Here is a 14814-nt window from a genome sequence, read left to right as displayed (position 1 = left end):
TCTGTGCCTGCACGCGTGACCTGAACATACCGTGTGTTCACCGCTTGAAGTAGTACACGGTCGTCTGTACGGCCGCGTGCTTCCGCAGCAGCCTCTCGACCGAATACCAAGCGCCGCCACCGCCGCCGCTGGGGAGGCGCGGGGAGTGGAGGCTGGCTCCACGCCGCGCTGCCACCGGAGCCAGCCGGGCGAGGGCGGCGTCGAGCGAGGCGGCGCAGAGGTCTGGCGGCGTGCCATGCGGCGCGCGCTTGTCCCTCTTGAGCACCACCAGCAGGCAGACCGCGAGGCCGCTGCCGCACTCGACGAGGTGCGCGTCGCCGAGAGAGAGGTCGCCGTTCTCGTGCGCCGCCTCGTAGGCCGCCTGTCACGGGGGGTGAGCTCGGGTGAGCTCGGACGAACCTCTCGCCGCCTCGTCTGCCTCGTGCGCCTGCGGCTTCCCCGACAGCGCACTCACGGAGCGGAAGAATCCCTTGCCCGGCCAGCGGCCAGACGCGTCCGCAAAGACGAGGACGATCCGCTCGCCTCCGCCGCCTCCGCCGCGCATCGCGTCGCCGACTGCGAAGCGAAGCGGCGCCTCCTCTCCGTCGGTGGCGTCAGAGTCGTCCGCAGCTTCGTCGGGAGAGGAGGCCGCCGCTGCCACTGCGCTGCCGCCAGAGGCAGAAGCGGCGCCGGCAAGGCTAGTCGGATCGGGCAGCGAAAGGGAAATGTAGCCCGCCTTGCGCCACCGCTGCTCCTTGCGCTGCTTCGCCCTCTCGCGCTTCGCCGCCTGTCCACGCTCTATTGTCTGAGGAGACGCTGCTCACGGCTGCGCGCCCTTCTCTCGCCTCGCCGCCTCCGCCACCGCCCTCTCCGCCTCCTGCTTCGCCCGCTCCGCTGCAGCCTCCTCACCGGTCCTATGAGGCCCAAGCCGCCGCCCACGGCCCGCGTCGCCACCTCCGCCTCCTCCTCCCGCAAGCTGCGTCCGCGCCTCTGTCGCCGCGACGAGAGCGGTCAGCGCCTTGGTGTCCTCGGCGCGCCGCCGCGCAGCGCTGCCTGCGAAGTCTACACCGTCGAAGACGTAGATCGAGTCGCATTCGGAGCCGCCAGCGCCGCCGCTGCCGCTGGCGCCGCTCTTCTCGCCGCTCACAAGCCAGTCGAGCTGCGCGTCAGTCGGGCCGCCTGGGCCGCCTAGCCGGGCAGGGAGCTGTAGCTGCTGCGCAGAGGGAAGCGACTCCGTGCGTCGGCCAGCGACTCGCCTCCCTCGCCTGCCCCTCCGCCTCCTGCCCCGCCGCCTCCCTCGCCGTCTCCGCCGCCTCCCTCCATCAGGTCGGCGAGTCCAAAGGCGATCGCCTCCGCCGCCATCGACGCACTCGGCGCGCCCGAAGGCCTCCCCGCCCCGCCCTCCTCCTCCTCCTCCTCCTCCTCCTCCTCGGCCAAGACGCCGCGCGACGCGAGCAGCTTCGCGTGCGCGCGGCGCAAGATCACCTCCTCCACCTATTCATCCTCCACTGCTCACCAGCTGCGAGCCACTTGTCGGTAGGGGGCGGGGTCGCCTCCCCCCACCGTTCCGGCGCACACGAGGCGAAGCACCAGCACAGGACGAGTCTGCCCGAGGCGGTGAACCTGTTCATAGACACTTCCTAGACACTTCCTAGACACTTCCACGAGTCTGCCCGAGGCGGTGGACCTGTTCAAAGCTAGAGCGGTGAGCAGCTTGCCTGTGACAGGCCTCGCGTCGACGTCTAGGCACACCCGGTCGGTGGCTTGCGAGTCGGCCTGCGGGTTCCAGTCGTGGTCGTAGAAGAGGACGACGTTGGCGGCGGTGAGGTTGAGGCCCAGTCCGCCTGGCGAGCGGTGGACGTGTCTCGTGGACGCGTCCTTCTCGTGGACGCGTCCCTCTGCCGCGGAAAAGGCCGAAGCCCCGGCCGCACACCTGCTCGGGTCGAGAGCAGGAAGACAAACGGCTCCGTGATGCCGCCGCTGCCGCTGCTGCCGCCGCCTCCTCCTCCTCCCGGCTGCCGCTGGAAGCTTGCCACCGCCGCCCACCGCTCCTAGGAAGTGTCTAGGAAGTGTCTAGGGAGTGTCTAGGAAACTTGCCACCGCCGCCCACCGCTCCTCTGCGCGCGCGGAGCCGTCGAGTCGCTCGTAGCTCCAGCGGCGGAGGTGGAAGTAGTCCTGCAATGAGGACGGTAATCATAATGAGAACGACGACGACGATGACAATGACGATAGCCGCAGCGGCTGAGGGGGGAACCTGCAGCACGTCGAGCATCTGCGTGCTCTGGCAGAAGAGGAGGACCTGAGCAAGCGGTGCAGCCGGGTGGGTCGAGGACACACATGTCACAGGGCGTGGCTCTCCTCTCGAGAGGAGGACCCGGTCGCCGCGCGGCTTCATCTTGCGCAGCAGCCGGTCGAGCAGCAGCAGCTTGGCCGAGGCTGCCACAATGTGCTCGCCCTCCTCGAACGGCTCCGGCTCTGCGCCCGGGAACAAGTACGGGTGGTTGCAGCACCTGATCTCGCCACACTCTCGGGTGGTCTCGGCTGATATCGTCCTCGCGGAGAGCGCAGGAGGCTGCAGCACTTGCGCAACGAGGCGAGCACGTTGACGAGCGAGCGGGCGTTGCTCGCCTGCTCACAGCCAGAGCCGTGAAGAGAGGCGGCAGTAGGTCCAGCGACGCCAGGGCCTGCTCGCCGGCCCAAGCGCCGACACATTCTTCTCCAGCAGCGCGCGGTACCACCGCCGCTGCAGCGGGCGGAGCGGCACGCGCACGCTCCGCTCCACCTTTGGCGGAAGACTCAAGTGCTCCGCCTTGCGGCGCCGCAGCATCAGCGGCCGCCACAGCCGTTGCGCCGCGGCCGCGCCGTCGCCGCCCGGCGCGAGGCCCTCCTCGAGCCTACTCTCGGACGATCTCGGGCGGTCTCGGGTGATCCTGGGTGGCCCGGCGCGAGGTGCCGCCCGAGCCAAGTCACGAACCCGCCCGCGTCGTCGAAGAGAGACGGGGCTGCGAAGTGGAGGAGGGAGAAGAGCTCGCCTGCGGAGGATGGACTGCTCCATCGGACCGTGAGGGAGGGGGAGGAGACGAGGAGAAGAGCCCGCCGGCGCGGTTCTGCATCGGGGTGCCAGTCAGCAGCAGGCGAGGCACGCCTGGCGAGAGGCCAACGGCTGTTCATGAGTCATCCTTGCTCACCAGGCCAGCAGCAGGCGAGGCACGCCTCCGAGGCCGAGCTCGTCTAGCAGGCAGTGGTAGAGGGAGGAGGCGCGGTTCTTGAGCCGGTGCGCCTGCGGGACGGGCCGTGATGGAAGGTTCTTGGAAGGGTCAGGGAAGGTTCTGGAGCCGGTGCGCCTCCGGGACGGGCCATGCAAGGACGTGTCGCGGGCCATGCGAGGACGTGTCGCGGACGTGTCGGGACGAGGTTTGTTGGAGCCGGCGCGCCTCGTCTATCACGGCGAAGCTCCACGCCACGGCGCGCAGCTCGGGCGCATCTGCGAGCACCGGCTCGAAGGAGGCGAGGACCTGTTCACGGGTGGAGCTGTGAAGAGAGCCTTCTTCACTGCCGCGCCAGCCTCGGAGGTGTGGGGACGATGTCGGGAGGCGAGGCGGCGGAGAGGCGGCGGCGGGCGGCGGCGCGGTCGGCTGCGGCGCCGGTGTACTGCAGGAAGGAGAGCGCCGGGCAGAAGGACGAGAGCTGCAGCGCCCAGCCAGACAAGGTCGACAACGGCGCGATGACGAGGAAGGGGCCGCCGCCGCCGCCGCCGCTCTCGCGGAGGTGCGCGAGGAGAGCGATCGCCTGCGCCGTCTTCCCGAGCCCCATCTCGTCGGCGAGGATGCCGGAGAGGCCGCACCGGTGCAGCGCCACCAGCCAGCGAAAGCCGTCGAGTTGGTACGAATGGAGAGAGCACTTGAGGCTTCTCGGCTGCGAGAGAGAGGCGGTGGTGGCGGCTGCGATGCGGGCCTCCGCGTCGCCCACGCGCTCGAGAAGCCACTCGCGTGTGCGGTCGCGGTCGTGCGGGTAGCTCGTTTGCAGTCGCTTGAGTCGCTCTGCAACGGAGCGCCTCCGGGAAGGGTTGTCCTCCGCCTCGTCGCCGTCGGAAAGGTCGGGCGCTGGCTCGTCGTCGACGTCGACGTCGTCGTCGTCGGTGAAGGAGGCCTCGGAGTCAGAGCCGTCGCGCGTGCGCTTGGGTGGCATTGTGCCGATTCGCGGGCCTCTGTCGACTCCTGCGTTTTGGCAGTCCCAGGGGCGGCGGGTTGGCGCGCGCGGCGCGCGATTTTTTCACGCTCCCGTTTTTCTGAAAAAAGAATTTAAACAAAACAACTCTCTCTCACAGCAGACAGGCTCGACACAGGTGCGAACTGGCGCGTGCTAGTACTATCACCGGCACACCACCGGAGCCGCCTAAGCGACTCCGTTAAGAACGGCAATGCACTTAGCTCCGTGCACAATGCCGCTGTCCCCGCACGCTAGCTCGTTCACCGTCTGCCACGCCACGGCGGTGTGGAGAACGACAGACAAGCGCTGCATCTGCAGCCCGTGCCAGTTCTTGGTGGTCCATGTGACCTCATCGAGGTGCTGAGCGTGCGAAAGTTTGTTACTCAGCTGGTCCGCCGCCTGCCGAAGAATTCTGCGGACGCCGTCCCCGAAGCCGCCGAACGTCTCGAAGTCGAGCAAACGCAGGTCGCAATTCTTCTCCCGCGCGAACCGGTACTCGCCCTTCTCGTAGCGGGCCGTCACAGGTGCCCCCGCCTCCGCCTCCCCCTCACTCTCCCCCTCCTCCTCTTCCGCCGCCGCCGCCTCCGCCTCTGCATCCTCCGCCTCCCTCCCCCCCTCCCCCCCCCCTCCCGGCCGCGGCCATGCAGCATGCCCTAACACTAAGTCGAGCAGCGCCCGCTCGGTGTTGCCGAAGGCGACAAAAGCCCCCTTCCAGCCGAGCCGATCGCCACCCTTGCACGCAAGCGAGCTCGTCAGTTTCAAGTCGCCAACGAGGCGCACATGCCCTTTGCCGATGTTCGCCGCCGCCACGTCAGGTTGTTTAGGGTTACTGTAACTGAGGTGTGCAGTCGGCTCCATCTCGATGAGCATGCCCCACGCCGAGCGAAGGGTCTTGACGAGTCGTTTGAGCAGGTATTTGTGTCGTGTCGCGTGCTTCGCACGCGGGTTGACCATTGCGGCATCGCCGAGTTCTTCGTGCGGCTTGCCGTTTGGCGCCTTCTTGCCCGCCTCCACCGCCTGGCAGGCAACATCGAGCGGGAGGCCGAGGCGGCGCTGAACTGTCATGCGCATCGCCCACGTCTCCATCTTCATATCATCCCGCATGGGGATCGCATTCAGGAAGGCGCCAGCCCCCTCCTGGCTGACTGCGACGAACCGAATCGCCTCGCGCCAGCACTTGTGGTTCTTGCACCTGCCAGTCTTGTAGCGGCCGCCCTGCCGGGATGCCTCGCTGACGAAGGCGTCGGCGAGGGCGAGCCAGTTGCGATGGTGTACGCCGACGGTGTACCGCCGCTGCGCCTGCTGTAAGAACTCGCTGGTAGACGAGAACTCCGAAAGATCCAGCAGCTCCGCCGCCGGCGTAAGTTTGGGCGGGTGGTAGCGGCGCCGTGGCACCGCCTTGGTCTCCTGGAAGAAATTCAGCGGGCCCGTTTTTCATCATCGGGGAGTTGCTCGAGGAGGCTGCGCCCGGGGCGGCGCCAGCGGAGGCGCCAGCGGAGGCGGCTGTGGGGGCGGCACCCCTCTCTCAAGAACTCTGCTTCTCTTCGATCTTGTCCTTGCACAGGGTGAGGCCGACCATGAGGATCGGGTCGATGCCCTTGGCGACCGTGACGTCGTACACGTTCATGCCCTCGAACTGGAGCGTGGCGCGGTCGATGAGGCAGCAACGTTCGTCCCAAACTCGGCGCCCTTGCACACGGAGAGGCGCGGCGCGAGCATGCTCGGTGCCTTCGCCTTGAAGTCGGTCGTCTCGAAGCTTGCCTCCGTGTAGCTGTCGTTGCCGTTGGCCATCTGGATGCAGAGCATCGGCGTCAGGCTTTTTATCGGCTTCCACACCTTGGCCCACGCGTACAGAGGCAGCTCGTTCTGCGTCTCTCCGGTTGGCTGCTGTCCCTCGAAGTACGGCTTGAAGCCATAGATGAACATCGCCGGCGACATGGACATGACCTTCTCGAGCACACACGCGACAGGCTGGTCGTTCATGTCCTTGATGACGCAGCGCTGCCGCATTGATGCGAATATGCCGATGACCTTGCAGAACGGCGTGCCCTCGGCGTCCTTGACAATGAAGTCTCCACGGATCGAGAAGAGCTTCTGCTTCACTTTGAGCACCACGACCTTATCGGTGGTGGCCAGGTCACCGTACTGCGCCGCGGGCAGCGGGAACTCCGACAGGAACTCCGCCGCCGTCGGCAAGCTTGCGCCGCAGCCCATCGCGTCGGGATAGCCCAACGCGTTAGGCGAGCGCCGAGTCACTAGCCGAGCGGCCGGCGTTGTCGGCAACCAAGGTGGGGGGGTAGTGCTCTCCCGGCAAAAGAATTTTACAACAAAACTCCCTCGCACAACACTGGGCACGGGACTGGCGCGCACTGGCACTAACACAGGCAAAAGAATTCTAGATCGCTGATCGCTTTTGTTTTTCTTTCTTTTGGGTTGCACTGGCACCACAATCGGGAAAAATTGCTGAAGAAGTTAAGAGCCGCAAAAGGGCCGTTGCCTGCCCCGTGCCCGGTGGCCTAAATTAAAGGAATAGGTACGGAGGTACGGGGGGGCGAGGTGCTCGTTTTGGCGTTGCATTTGGCGGCAGCCTTCTCAAAACTTGTTTCGAGACTTTTTAGGAACGATATATGAACCAAAAACAAAAGAGACCGAGCATGCACCATGCTGACTGACGTGTACCCGCACAAATCTCACGTGACGCGGGTGTCGCGCATACGGCACCCGCTCTCGCTACGCGACGCAGCACATGCTCTCGCTACACGTACCAGGGCCACGGTAGGGCCTTCAGTAGCTTGCGCAGCTGGCCTGGGACTGGCGGCGGGGCGAACGCCGGCGTCATCGCTCGACGCGGCTCTCCCACTTGCCCCACCGGCGGAGAACCTCGTACAGCGCCACCGACGCGCAGCACGCCACGTTGAGCGAGTTTTTGACGCCGAAGACCGGGATCTCCACCACCGCGTCGCACTCCTCCATCACGGCCTTGTCGACCCCCGTCACCTCGTTGCCGAGCACGATGGCGACGCCGCGGCCCTCGTCGCCCAGCTGCGGCGCGACGCCGAGAGGGATCGCGTCCTCCGTCGTCTCCAGCGCAACCACGTACACGCCGCGCGAGCGAAGATGCCTCACCGCCGCGATCGTCGCCTCGAAGTGGTCGCACGGCACCGACGAGAGAGCGCCGAGCGCCGTTTTCTCGAGCTTGCGGTCGGGCGGCGTGGTGGTGAAGCCACACGTGACCACGCGACACACCCGCGTCGCGTCGGCCGTCCGGAAGATTGAGCCCACGTTCTCTGCCGACCGCAGGTTGTCGAGCACCACCGTCACGTTGTGCCGTGGCCGCGCCGCCCGCTCCAGCGCCTGGGTTGCGTCGTCGACGTTGCGCAGAAGCTCGTTGCGGCGCGCCTGCGCCCGCGATGCACAGCGAGCTGTGGCGGAGGGATGCACAGCGAGCTGTGGCGGAGGGCGGGTCGGACGGGTGAGGCGGCTGGGGCCGCACCTGTTCGTGCCGGTGGAGGAAGGCGACCTGCTGCGCCATCAGCGGCGCCTTGCGACGCACGTAGTCGTCGTCGCACGGCTCCCCCTCCCGCGGCCGCGCGAACGTCTCGTACGCCTTTCGAGGCGGGCCGGGTGCGAGGGCGTCCGGCGAGGCGACGCCGAGGCGGGAGAGCTCGGCGTCGATGGCGGCGGCACGCGCCGCGTGTAGCGGCCGCACCGAGGTGTTGATGACGTGCGCGCCAACCGATCTCCGCGCCAGCTCCGCCTCGAGTGCCGCGCTGTCGACCGTCTTTAGCAGCGCCAGAGCCGCAGGTGACGGCTTCCGCCGCCGCCAGTGACGCCGTCCTGCGAGGTAGGCGAGCAGCAGGCCAGCGGATGTCCCGCCGAGAACCAAGATGCCTGCTCGCATGCCTCGCCAGGAGTCACGACGCGGCGACGGCGCTGAGGGGGCGGCGACCGCGGCGCGACGGGAGGCGGTGCAGCTGAGGCGGCTGCCCGGCCGCCCCTCGGCTCGCGCAGCGAGCTACCCGGGCCGCCTCCTCCTCCAAGTGCCCCCCCTCGCTCGACCCCTCCGAGAGAGAGAGACCATTCAATTGATGCACGTGAGGCGGGCACAACAGCGACAGCGGCGACACACCCCTCAAGCTACAGATCAACCTCACGACGGAGGTGGAGAAGGAGGTGGACCTCTTCTTGGAGTCGGAGGAGGAGCAGTTCACCTTCGAGGAGTTCTACTGCACGCTGCCCCCGTGGGCGCGCGGCCGGCAGAAGGAGGTGCTGGCCGCGCTCAAGCGGCTCGTCAACGGCTACAGTGTGTCGCCGGCGAAGCTAATCATGGACGACGACGACGACGACCAGAGCGTGGACATGGACGAGCTCGTGTTCCGACCCAATCCTGAGCGCGGTCTCGAGCTCAGCAACTCGGACGACGTCACGAGGAGTGATTAGACGGGGAGAGGTCGCTTGGTTGGTGTCTCTAGTATTTCGAGATACTTATTTATTCACAGCTGCGGCGAGCGTGTGCGGTGTGACCCTCGAGCCAACCCGACCGACCCCCCCCTCGGTCTGCGCTCCGCTGGGTCGGAGCTCGGAGGATGCCCGGGGAAAAAAACCGAGCAATCACCGCGCCCGAAAACCCGCCGCCCAACAGCAATGCGCGCCGTTCTCCTCTCTGCCCTGTTCGCCTCAGTGGCAGCGTTCGCGCCACCCACGGCCCTCGTGCCGCGCGTCGTCGACGCGCCGCTCACCAAGGCGCTCGTGCTGCGCGGTGGCGGCGTCATCTCGAAGGCCACCGCCGCGCATTCCCGACCTCCTTTGACAACAAACTGTCGGTCCTCGTGCCCGTGCTCTGTGCGACGTCCTCACCGCAACCTCTCGGTCGCAGGAAACCTTCGCCACCACGCTGGTCGTCTCGAACGGCCTCTTTGGCCTCCAGTTCCTCCTCATCCCCAAGTTCTTCATCTCGCAGTTCTTTGAGAAGGAGCTCGACGCGTTCCACCTCTTCTTTGCCCGCTTCATCGGCGTGCTCATCCTCGGCCAGTGCGCGCTCCTGAAGGTCTGCCCGTCGGAGACGACCTTTCTGCCGGCCCTGATCACTCAGATCGCCGTTGGCATCATGGGACCGCTCAAGGCGCAGCTCACGCTCGACCCGAAGATGCCCATCCACCTCTTTCCGGTCATCACCGTCTTCGTCTGCGCCGGCCTCGGCCTCCTGGCCTTCTGAGGTGGCTCGCTTGGCGGGGCGCCCGTGTGTGACGAGGGCTGAGGTCCTGAGACAAGCCCAGGCCCCTCCTCAGACAAGCCCTCGCCGGGGCGGATATTAGGATCGTGCGCCGGCAAGCGGCAACCCTTTTTAGTAGACTTCGCGAAACATTACGCTGGTCGCTGCGGATCAACTCGAACGACATACGTCGCGTGTACTTACATAAACACTCACACTCCACACCGCCCCGCGTGCACAGCGGCGCCGCTTGCGCGCTTCGGCCTTCGCGCTTCTCTCCACCCGGGGGCGCCGGGCGGGGCGGGCGCGGGGGCGGCCGGGGCGCTGGGCCTGGGGGAGAGATCGGCGCGGCGCCGCGGGCAGCGGTGAGCGGACGCCGCTCGCCGGACCGGCCCAGAAGCCGCACAGATCGCTCGCGGGATTTCTCTGTGCTTCCGATCCCCCGAGAATGCGTTCGCGACTGCGGCACGGGTTATGCGTTAGGCCGGGCCGCATCGGCAGCGCAGCTCCATGGCACCGCCGCCCTCGAGGCGCAGGAGCAGCGGCACGTACTCATCGCCCGCCCCACCCTCCGCCTCTCCTCCCACGTCGCGGGCGGGTCTGGTCGAAGGGCTGCGAGGCCTGGCGGACGACGCTCGTACCCGCAGCACCATAAACATCTTCTTGTTCTCCGCATTGTGAACCCGCAGCCCGAGCACCGCCACCGGCCGCTCCTCTGGCAGAGGCGGCGACGCCACGGCCGGGGCGGCGGGAGTCGGCGATGGGGTGGGCCTCCGAGCGAGCCGCCCCTTGACGTTCTTCTGCAGCATGGTGGCCGCCTGGCCGAGGTCTCTCCGCAGGGAATGTGTGAGCTGCCGCGTCCGACTGCCGCGGTAGGCCGCCTGCAGCTTAAGACTGGCGCACAATCGAGACACCCTGCCAGCGGTAAACATGCGTCGCGCGAGTCGTGAGCGGATGCGCGCCTGCAGCCGCAGGGCCCCGTCCTCGCGGCTGGCCTATTTAGGTGTGCTGTGAAGGTTCGGAGAACGCTGGAGACAAGGGGCCTCGCATCCCGCGGGCACGCGCCTGCCGCGCGAGAAAGGCGTTCTTCTCGAAGGCGGGTTTGTAGTTTCGCCCGTGCGACGTGCGGAGCGACCAGCGGGCGTACACCAGAGCCTCGTCACGCAGCCTCCGGTGATATGGAGATGTGCAGCCCTCCGCCGGATCAGTGACGCCAGCGCCGGCCGGCTCCGCTGGAGGAGGCTTGGCGCACGAGTCTTCGAGCTTGTAGAGCGACCCGAGCGGGGCGGTGCGCTCAGCTGCGATGGCGTCTCTCATCCGCGTCGAATGCGACAGCGTCGCGAGATGAAGCGTCGCCGCGTGCCTGACCTCTGCTGCTCCGCTCGCGACGAGAGCCGAGAGGACGGGCACAACCCCGAGCTGCAGCTGGTTGCCGTCACCAACGGCGGCGCCGCCCCCGACGGACAGGTTGGAGAGGGCGGACATACACCAGCACTGTGCCTGCGAGTCGACCCACCCCTCGCCGAGCAGCCCAGCCAGCCGCTCCTCCAGCCGCGCAGCCTGAGAGACGGGTTGTGGGCAGGAGGTGACCAGCTAAGGGTTTCAGAGAGAGGGAGGCCGGACGCGCTCGGAGGCCGACCGCGCAGCGCGCGCTACACGACCACCAGCCACCGCCGTGGCAATTCGCGAGCGGTGGGCGGGTTCCCATCCAATGAGCAGTGTGCGCACCCGCATTGCTCGACGCGCCGTCTCGGAGGCGCCGGCTAGCATGGCGAGCTCGGCGAGGGCAGACTTGGCGGTCTGGGGCCGGTCGAGCTTCTGCGCGAGGGCCTCGAGGCGAAGGTCGATCCTCCTCGAGGCGCGTGCGGGGGGCCTGTGGTTTGCGCGGATGGGCTGGCGGGACGCCATAGTTCTTGGGTGTAACGTGCGAAAATAATTTTTTGCAAAATGAACAAAGCACCGCCGCGAGAGCAAGGGATCGGCGGGCAGCGGCGGCGCAGCAGGACGAGGTAGAGGAGAGCGACGCGACAGAGGATGAAGCGACAGGAGGGAGAACGACGAGAGTGAGTGGGGCGACCGCGTCCGCGAGGTAGGTGGCATGAAGGTTGCAGCGAGAATCGGCCAGGGATTGCGACGTCCGAAAAGAGATAAAATAGAGAGATAGAAAGAGGCAGACGCCCACGTCGGGCCGAAGCCCGTCAGGCACTCTCTCCCTAACCCTAGCCTTCTCCCGAACCCTAGTGTGTTTTGTTGCCTCCGTGCTTTCACACTCGTCTCGTCGTGTCCGTCCACTGTGATTGCGGCCGTCCACGACTACGTCGTCTCTAGAGAACGTATCAACCCCCTTCTGGTGCCGACCGCGCCCCCGCGGGGCACGGCCGGACGTGGCAGCGTCAACTGGTCACGACCAGCACTTTGGGGGAGTCCCTTCACGCTATCCCAGATATGGCCGGCGACTCGCTGGCGGGGGACCTCGGAGAGGTCCCCCCCAAAGATGTCGCAGTCATCGCAAAAGCCGCTTCTGAAGAAGCCACAAAGTGGCTCAAGCGCAACAACGTCGAGGCGGGCGCCGGCACGCTCGCCTATGCCGGCACCCTCCTCAAGGTCAGCACCTCCAGCGACCAGAGGACGCGGACCGGCATCTTCATTCTCATCGCATCAGGGGGCACCGTTTATATCGAACCCCTCTCAAGCAAGGTCATCGCGAGCGGCACCGACGCGCTGATCAAGCTGTACCAGCAGTCGGACGCCCCGGAACGGTTCTTCGAGCTTCGTGACAAGATCATGAACATCAAATCTCCGGTCATGAACATCACGTTCCCTAACGCATCGTGATCCGAGAGTGCACGGTTACTCGACTATGTCGTTACTCGACTAAGTCGAGGGGGGGGACGTCGGGCCGAAGCCCGTCAGGCACTCTCTCCCTAACCCTAGCCTTCTCCCGAACCCTAGTGTGTTTTGTTGCCTCCGTGCTTTCACACTCGTCTCGTCGTGTCCGTCCACTGTGATTGCGGCCGTCCACGACTACGTCGTCTCTAGAGAACGTATCAACCCCCTTCTGGTGCCGACCGCGCCCCCGCGGGGCACGGCCGGACGGCCCAAGGGTGGGCGACGGCTAGCGCACCAGCCACCACACTCCTCTCCTTAAAATCCCTGTGTGGTGGCGGCGTGCGCCGTGCCGTCCTCCCATCCCTCCCTTGGTTTGTCTGTTTTCTTTCTTTCTTTCAGCGCAGCGGGAGAGAGGGAGAGAGAGAGATTTGTTTCGTCAGCGGGACGGACGAAAGATAACAAACAAACAAGAGAGAGATAATGCGATGAATGGACGAGGGGTAAGAAACGCGATTGCAAGAGGTCAGAGTGGGTCACGCAAGAGGTGAGAGTGGGTAAGATGCCGGACCCGCCGCCGCTGTGCGCGTTCGTCGGTCCGGGCCGGCGGACAAGGTTGGGCGAAGGCCCGAATTTTACAAAGAAAGAATTTAAACAAAACAACTCTCTCTCACAGCACACAGGCTCGACACAGGTGCGAACTGGCGCGTGCTAGTACTATCACCGGCACACCACCGGAGCCGCCTAAGCGACTCCGTTAAGAACGGCAAAGAAAGAAAACCAAGCGCCCGCTTCGCTTCGCCGCCATGGAGCGTGACGGAGCGAGTCCCGCCGGTCTGCAGCTCTTCCGCGACCTGCTCGACGCGCCGGCGCAGGCCGCGCTTGTGGAATTCGCGGAGAGCGCTCTCGCGCGTGGCCGCGCCGGCCTTCTCGCCGGAAAGTCGTACCAGCGGCCTCCCGCCGAGTGGGCAGCACGCGGACAGGGGCGCGAGACGGTCCACTTTGGCTGCCTCGTCAAGTGCAACAAACTGCTCGGAGCGCCGGTCGAGCCGCTCCCTCCAATCCTCGAGGACCTCTTCTCAGCGCTGGAGGCGGCGGGGGTCTTCGGTGCGGCGCAGCGGCCCGACTCGGTCTGCGTCAACGTGTACGAGGAGGGCGCTTGGCTTCCGCCCCACGTCGACAGCGATGCCTTCGCGCGGCCGTTTTGCACCGTCTCGCTCCTGTCGGACCACTGCGTCGGTTTTGGGACACGCGTGCCGCCGCAGGAGGGAGGTGCTCTCTCTTCAACCCACACCCGCACCCTCACCATCACCCGCACCCAGTCACACACACACACACACACACACACACACACACACACACACACACACACACACACACACACACACACACACACACACACACACACACACACACACACACACACACACACGCACGCACGCACGCACGCACGCACGCACGCACGCACGCACGCACGCACGCACGCACGCACGCACGCACGCACGCACGCACGCACGCACGCACGCACGCACGCACGCACGCACCACCCACGCACGCACGCACGCACGCACGCACGCACGCACGCACGCACGCACGCACGCACACTCGCACAGTGACGGCACCTCCCGCCCCCTCCGCCCAAGGCGAGCCCGTGTACACCGAGGCCTGCCGGCTCGAGTTGGCCAGCGGTTCGGTGCCCTGCCGCGTCGACTGCCCGTCCGCTCTTCTTCTCCCACCGAGAAGCGGCGCGTCCCCGGCCCGCTCAGGTCCTCCGCCTCGACGGCCCCTCTGCCGGCCCCGACTGGCTGCACGCTCTCCCGCCGCACCCTCGCCGCCGCGTCTCGCTCACCTGCCGCCGGCTCGGCCGCAAGGCGAGGGAGGAGAGGGAGGCGGCCAGGGAGGCGGCGGCGAAGGCGACGCCTCGAGCTGGATCGGCGCGTGGAGGTGCGAACGGCGCCTCTTCTCACGCCGAAGTGTGTGTGAGCAGGCGGCGCTCGAGCGGATGGCGCGGCGGCGGGCGGCAAAGGCGCTGCGGAGGGGGAGGCGCCAGGAGGGGGAGGGAGCGGAGGGGGGCGCGGAGGGGGGGGAGGGGGAGGAGGGGGACGACGCGGCGGAGACCCTCCGGGATGGTTGAACGGCGCGTGGTTATGATAAAGAAAGAAAGAAAGAAAACACACAACCCAAGGGAGGGATGGGAGAACGGCACGCCGCCACCACACAGGGATTTTAAGGAGAGGAGTGTGGTGCGCTAGCCGTCGCCCACCCTGGGGAGTCTGCCTCTTCGTATCTCTTTTCGCAGTCTCTCGCCGCTTCTCGCTGCAACCTTCATGCCACCTCGCGGCCGTCCCACTCTCGTCGGTCTCTCCCTTGTCACTTCCTCCTCTGTCGCGTCGTTCTCTTCTGCCTCGTCCTGCGACGCCGCCTCCTGCCGGTCCCTTGTTCTCGCGGCTTCTGATCTCGCGTGGTTATGATATTTAGCTGTGAAGGCGTGGAGAATTCTTTATTCAAAGAAAAAAATGCGCAATGGCCGCCAACGGCTCCCTCGACGGCTCGTGGGAGGTCGCCTCCCTCGACAGCGAGGCGCTATG

General features: G+C 66.5%; 4 protein-coding genes across 4 annotated transcripts; 2 read left to right on the top strand and 2 right to left on the bottom strand.

Moving 5' to 3' along the window:
* Nucleotides 1-37: 37 nt before the first annotated feature.
* Nucleotides 38-6402, bottom strand: EMIHUDRAFT_115086 (hypothetical protein; the record flags this gene model as incomplete). Its single annotated transcript, XM_005778671.1, has 17 exons — nt 38-361; nt 455-766; nt 842-1167; nt 1350-1473; nt 1732-1823; nt 1913-2030; nt 2080-2154; nt 2234-2278; nt 2354-2489; nt 2561-2607; nt 2690-2873; nt 3168-3259; nt 3381-3494; nt 3562-4128; nt 4453-5595; nt 5765-5824; nt 5857-6402. The coding sequence occupies 17 exons, from the start codon at nt 6400-6402 to the stop codon at nt 38-40; spliced, it is 4305 nt and encodes a 1434-aa protein (XP_005778728.1).
* Nucleotides 6403-7023: 621 nt separating this feature from the next.
* EMIHUDRAFT_469008 (hypothetical protein) lies at nt 7024-8089 on the bottom strand (the record flags this gene model as incomplete). Its single annotated transcript, XM_005778670.1, has 2 exons — nt 7024-7587; nt 7682-8089. The coding sequence occupies 2 exons, from the start codon at nt 8087-8089 to the stop codon at nt 7024-7026; spliced, it is 972 nt and encodes a 323-aa protein (XP_005778727.1).
* Nucleotides 8090-8832: 743 nt separating this feature from the next.
* Nucleotides 8833-9556, top strand: EMIHUDRAFT_457355 (hypothetical protein; the record flags this gene model as incomplete). The annotated part of the gene is made up of 2 exons (XM_005778669.1): nt 8833-8937; nt 9065-9556. 2 exons carry the CDS (start codon nt 8833-8835, stop codon nt 9401-9403), a joined length of 444 nt encoding a protein of 147 aa, XP_005778726.1. The 3' UTR covers nt 9404-9556.
* A 2289-nt stretch (nt 9557-11845) lies between these two features.
* On the top strand, nt 11846-14360 carry EMIHUDRAFT_115083 (hypothetical protein; the record flags this gene model as incomplete). Its single annotated transcript, XM_005778668.1, has 4 exons — nt 11846-12004; nt 13069-13498; nt 13870-13919; nt 14214-14360. The coding sequence occupies 4 exons, from the start codon at nt 11846-11848 to the stop codon at nt 14358-14360; spliced, it is 786 nt and encodes a 261-aa protein (XP_005778725.1).
* Nucleotides 14361-14814: the final 454 nt, after the last annotated feature.

This window comes from Emiliania huxleyi, assembly GCF_000372725.1.
Source record: "Emiliania huxleyi CCMP1516 unplaced genomic scaffold EMIHUscaffold_240, whole genome shotgun sequence".
NCBI lineage: Eukaryota > Haptophyta > Isochrysidales > Noelaerhabdaceae > Emiliania > Emiliania huxleyi.
This window is presented reverse-complemented; position numbering and strand designations above follow the sequence as displayed.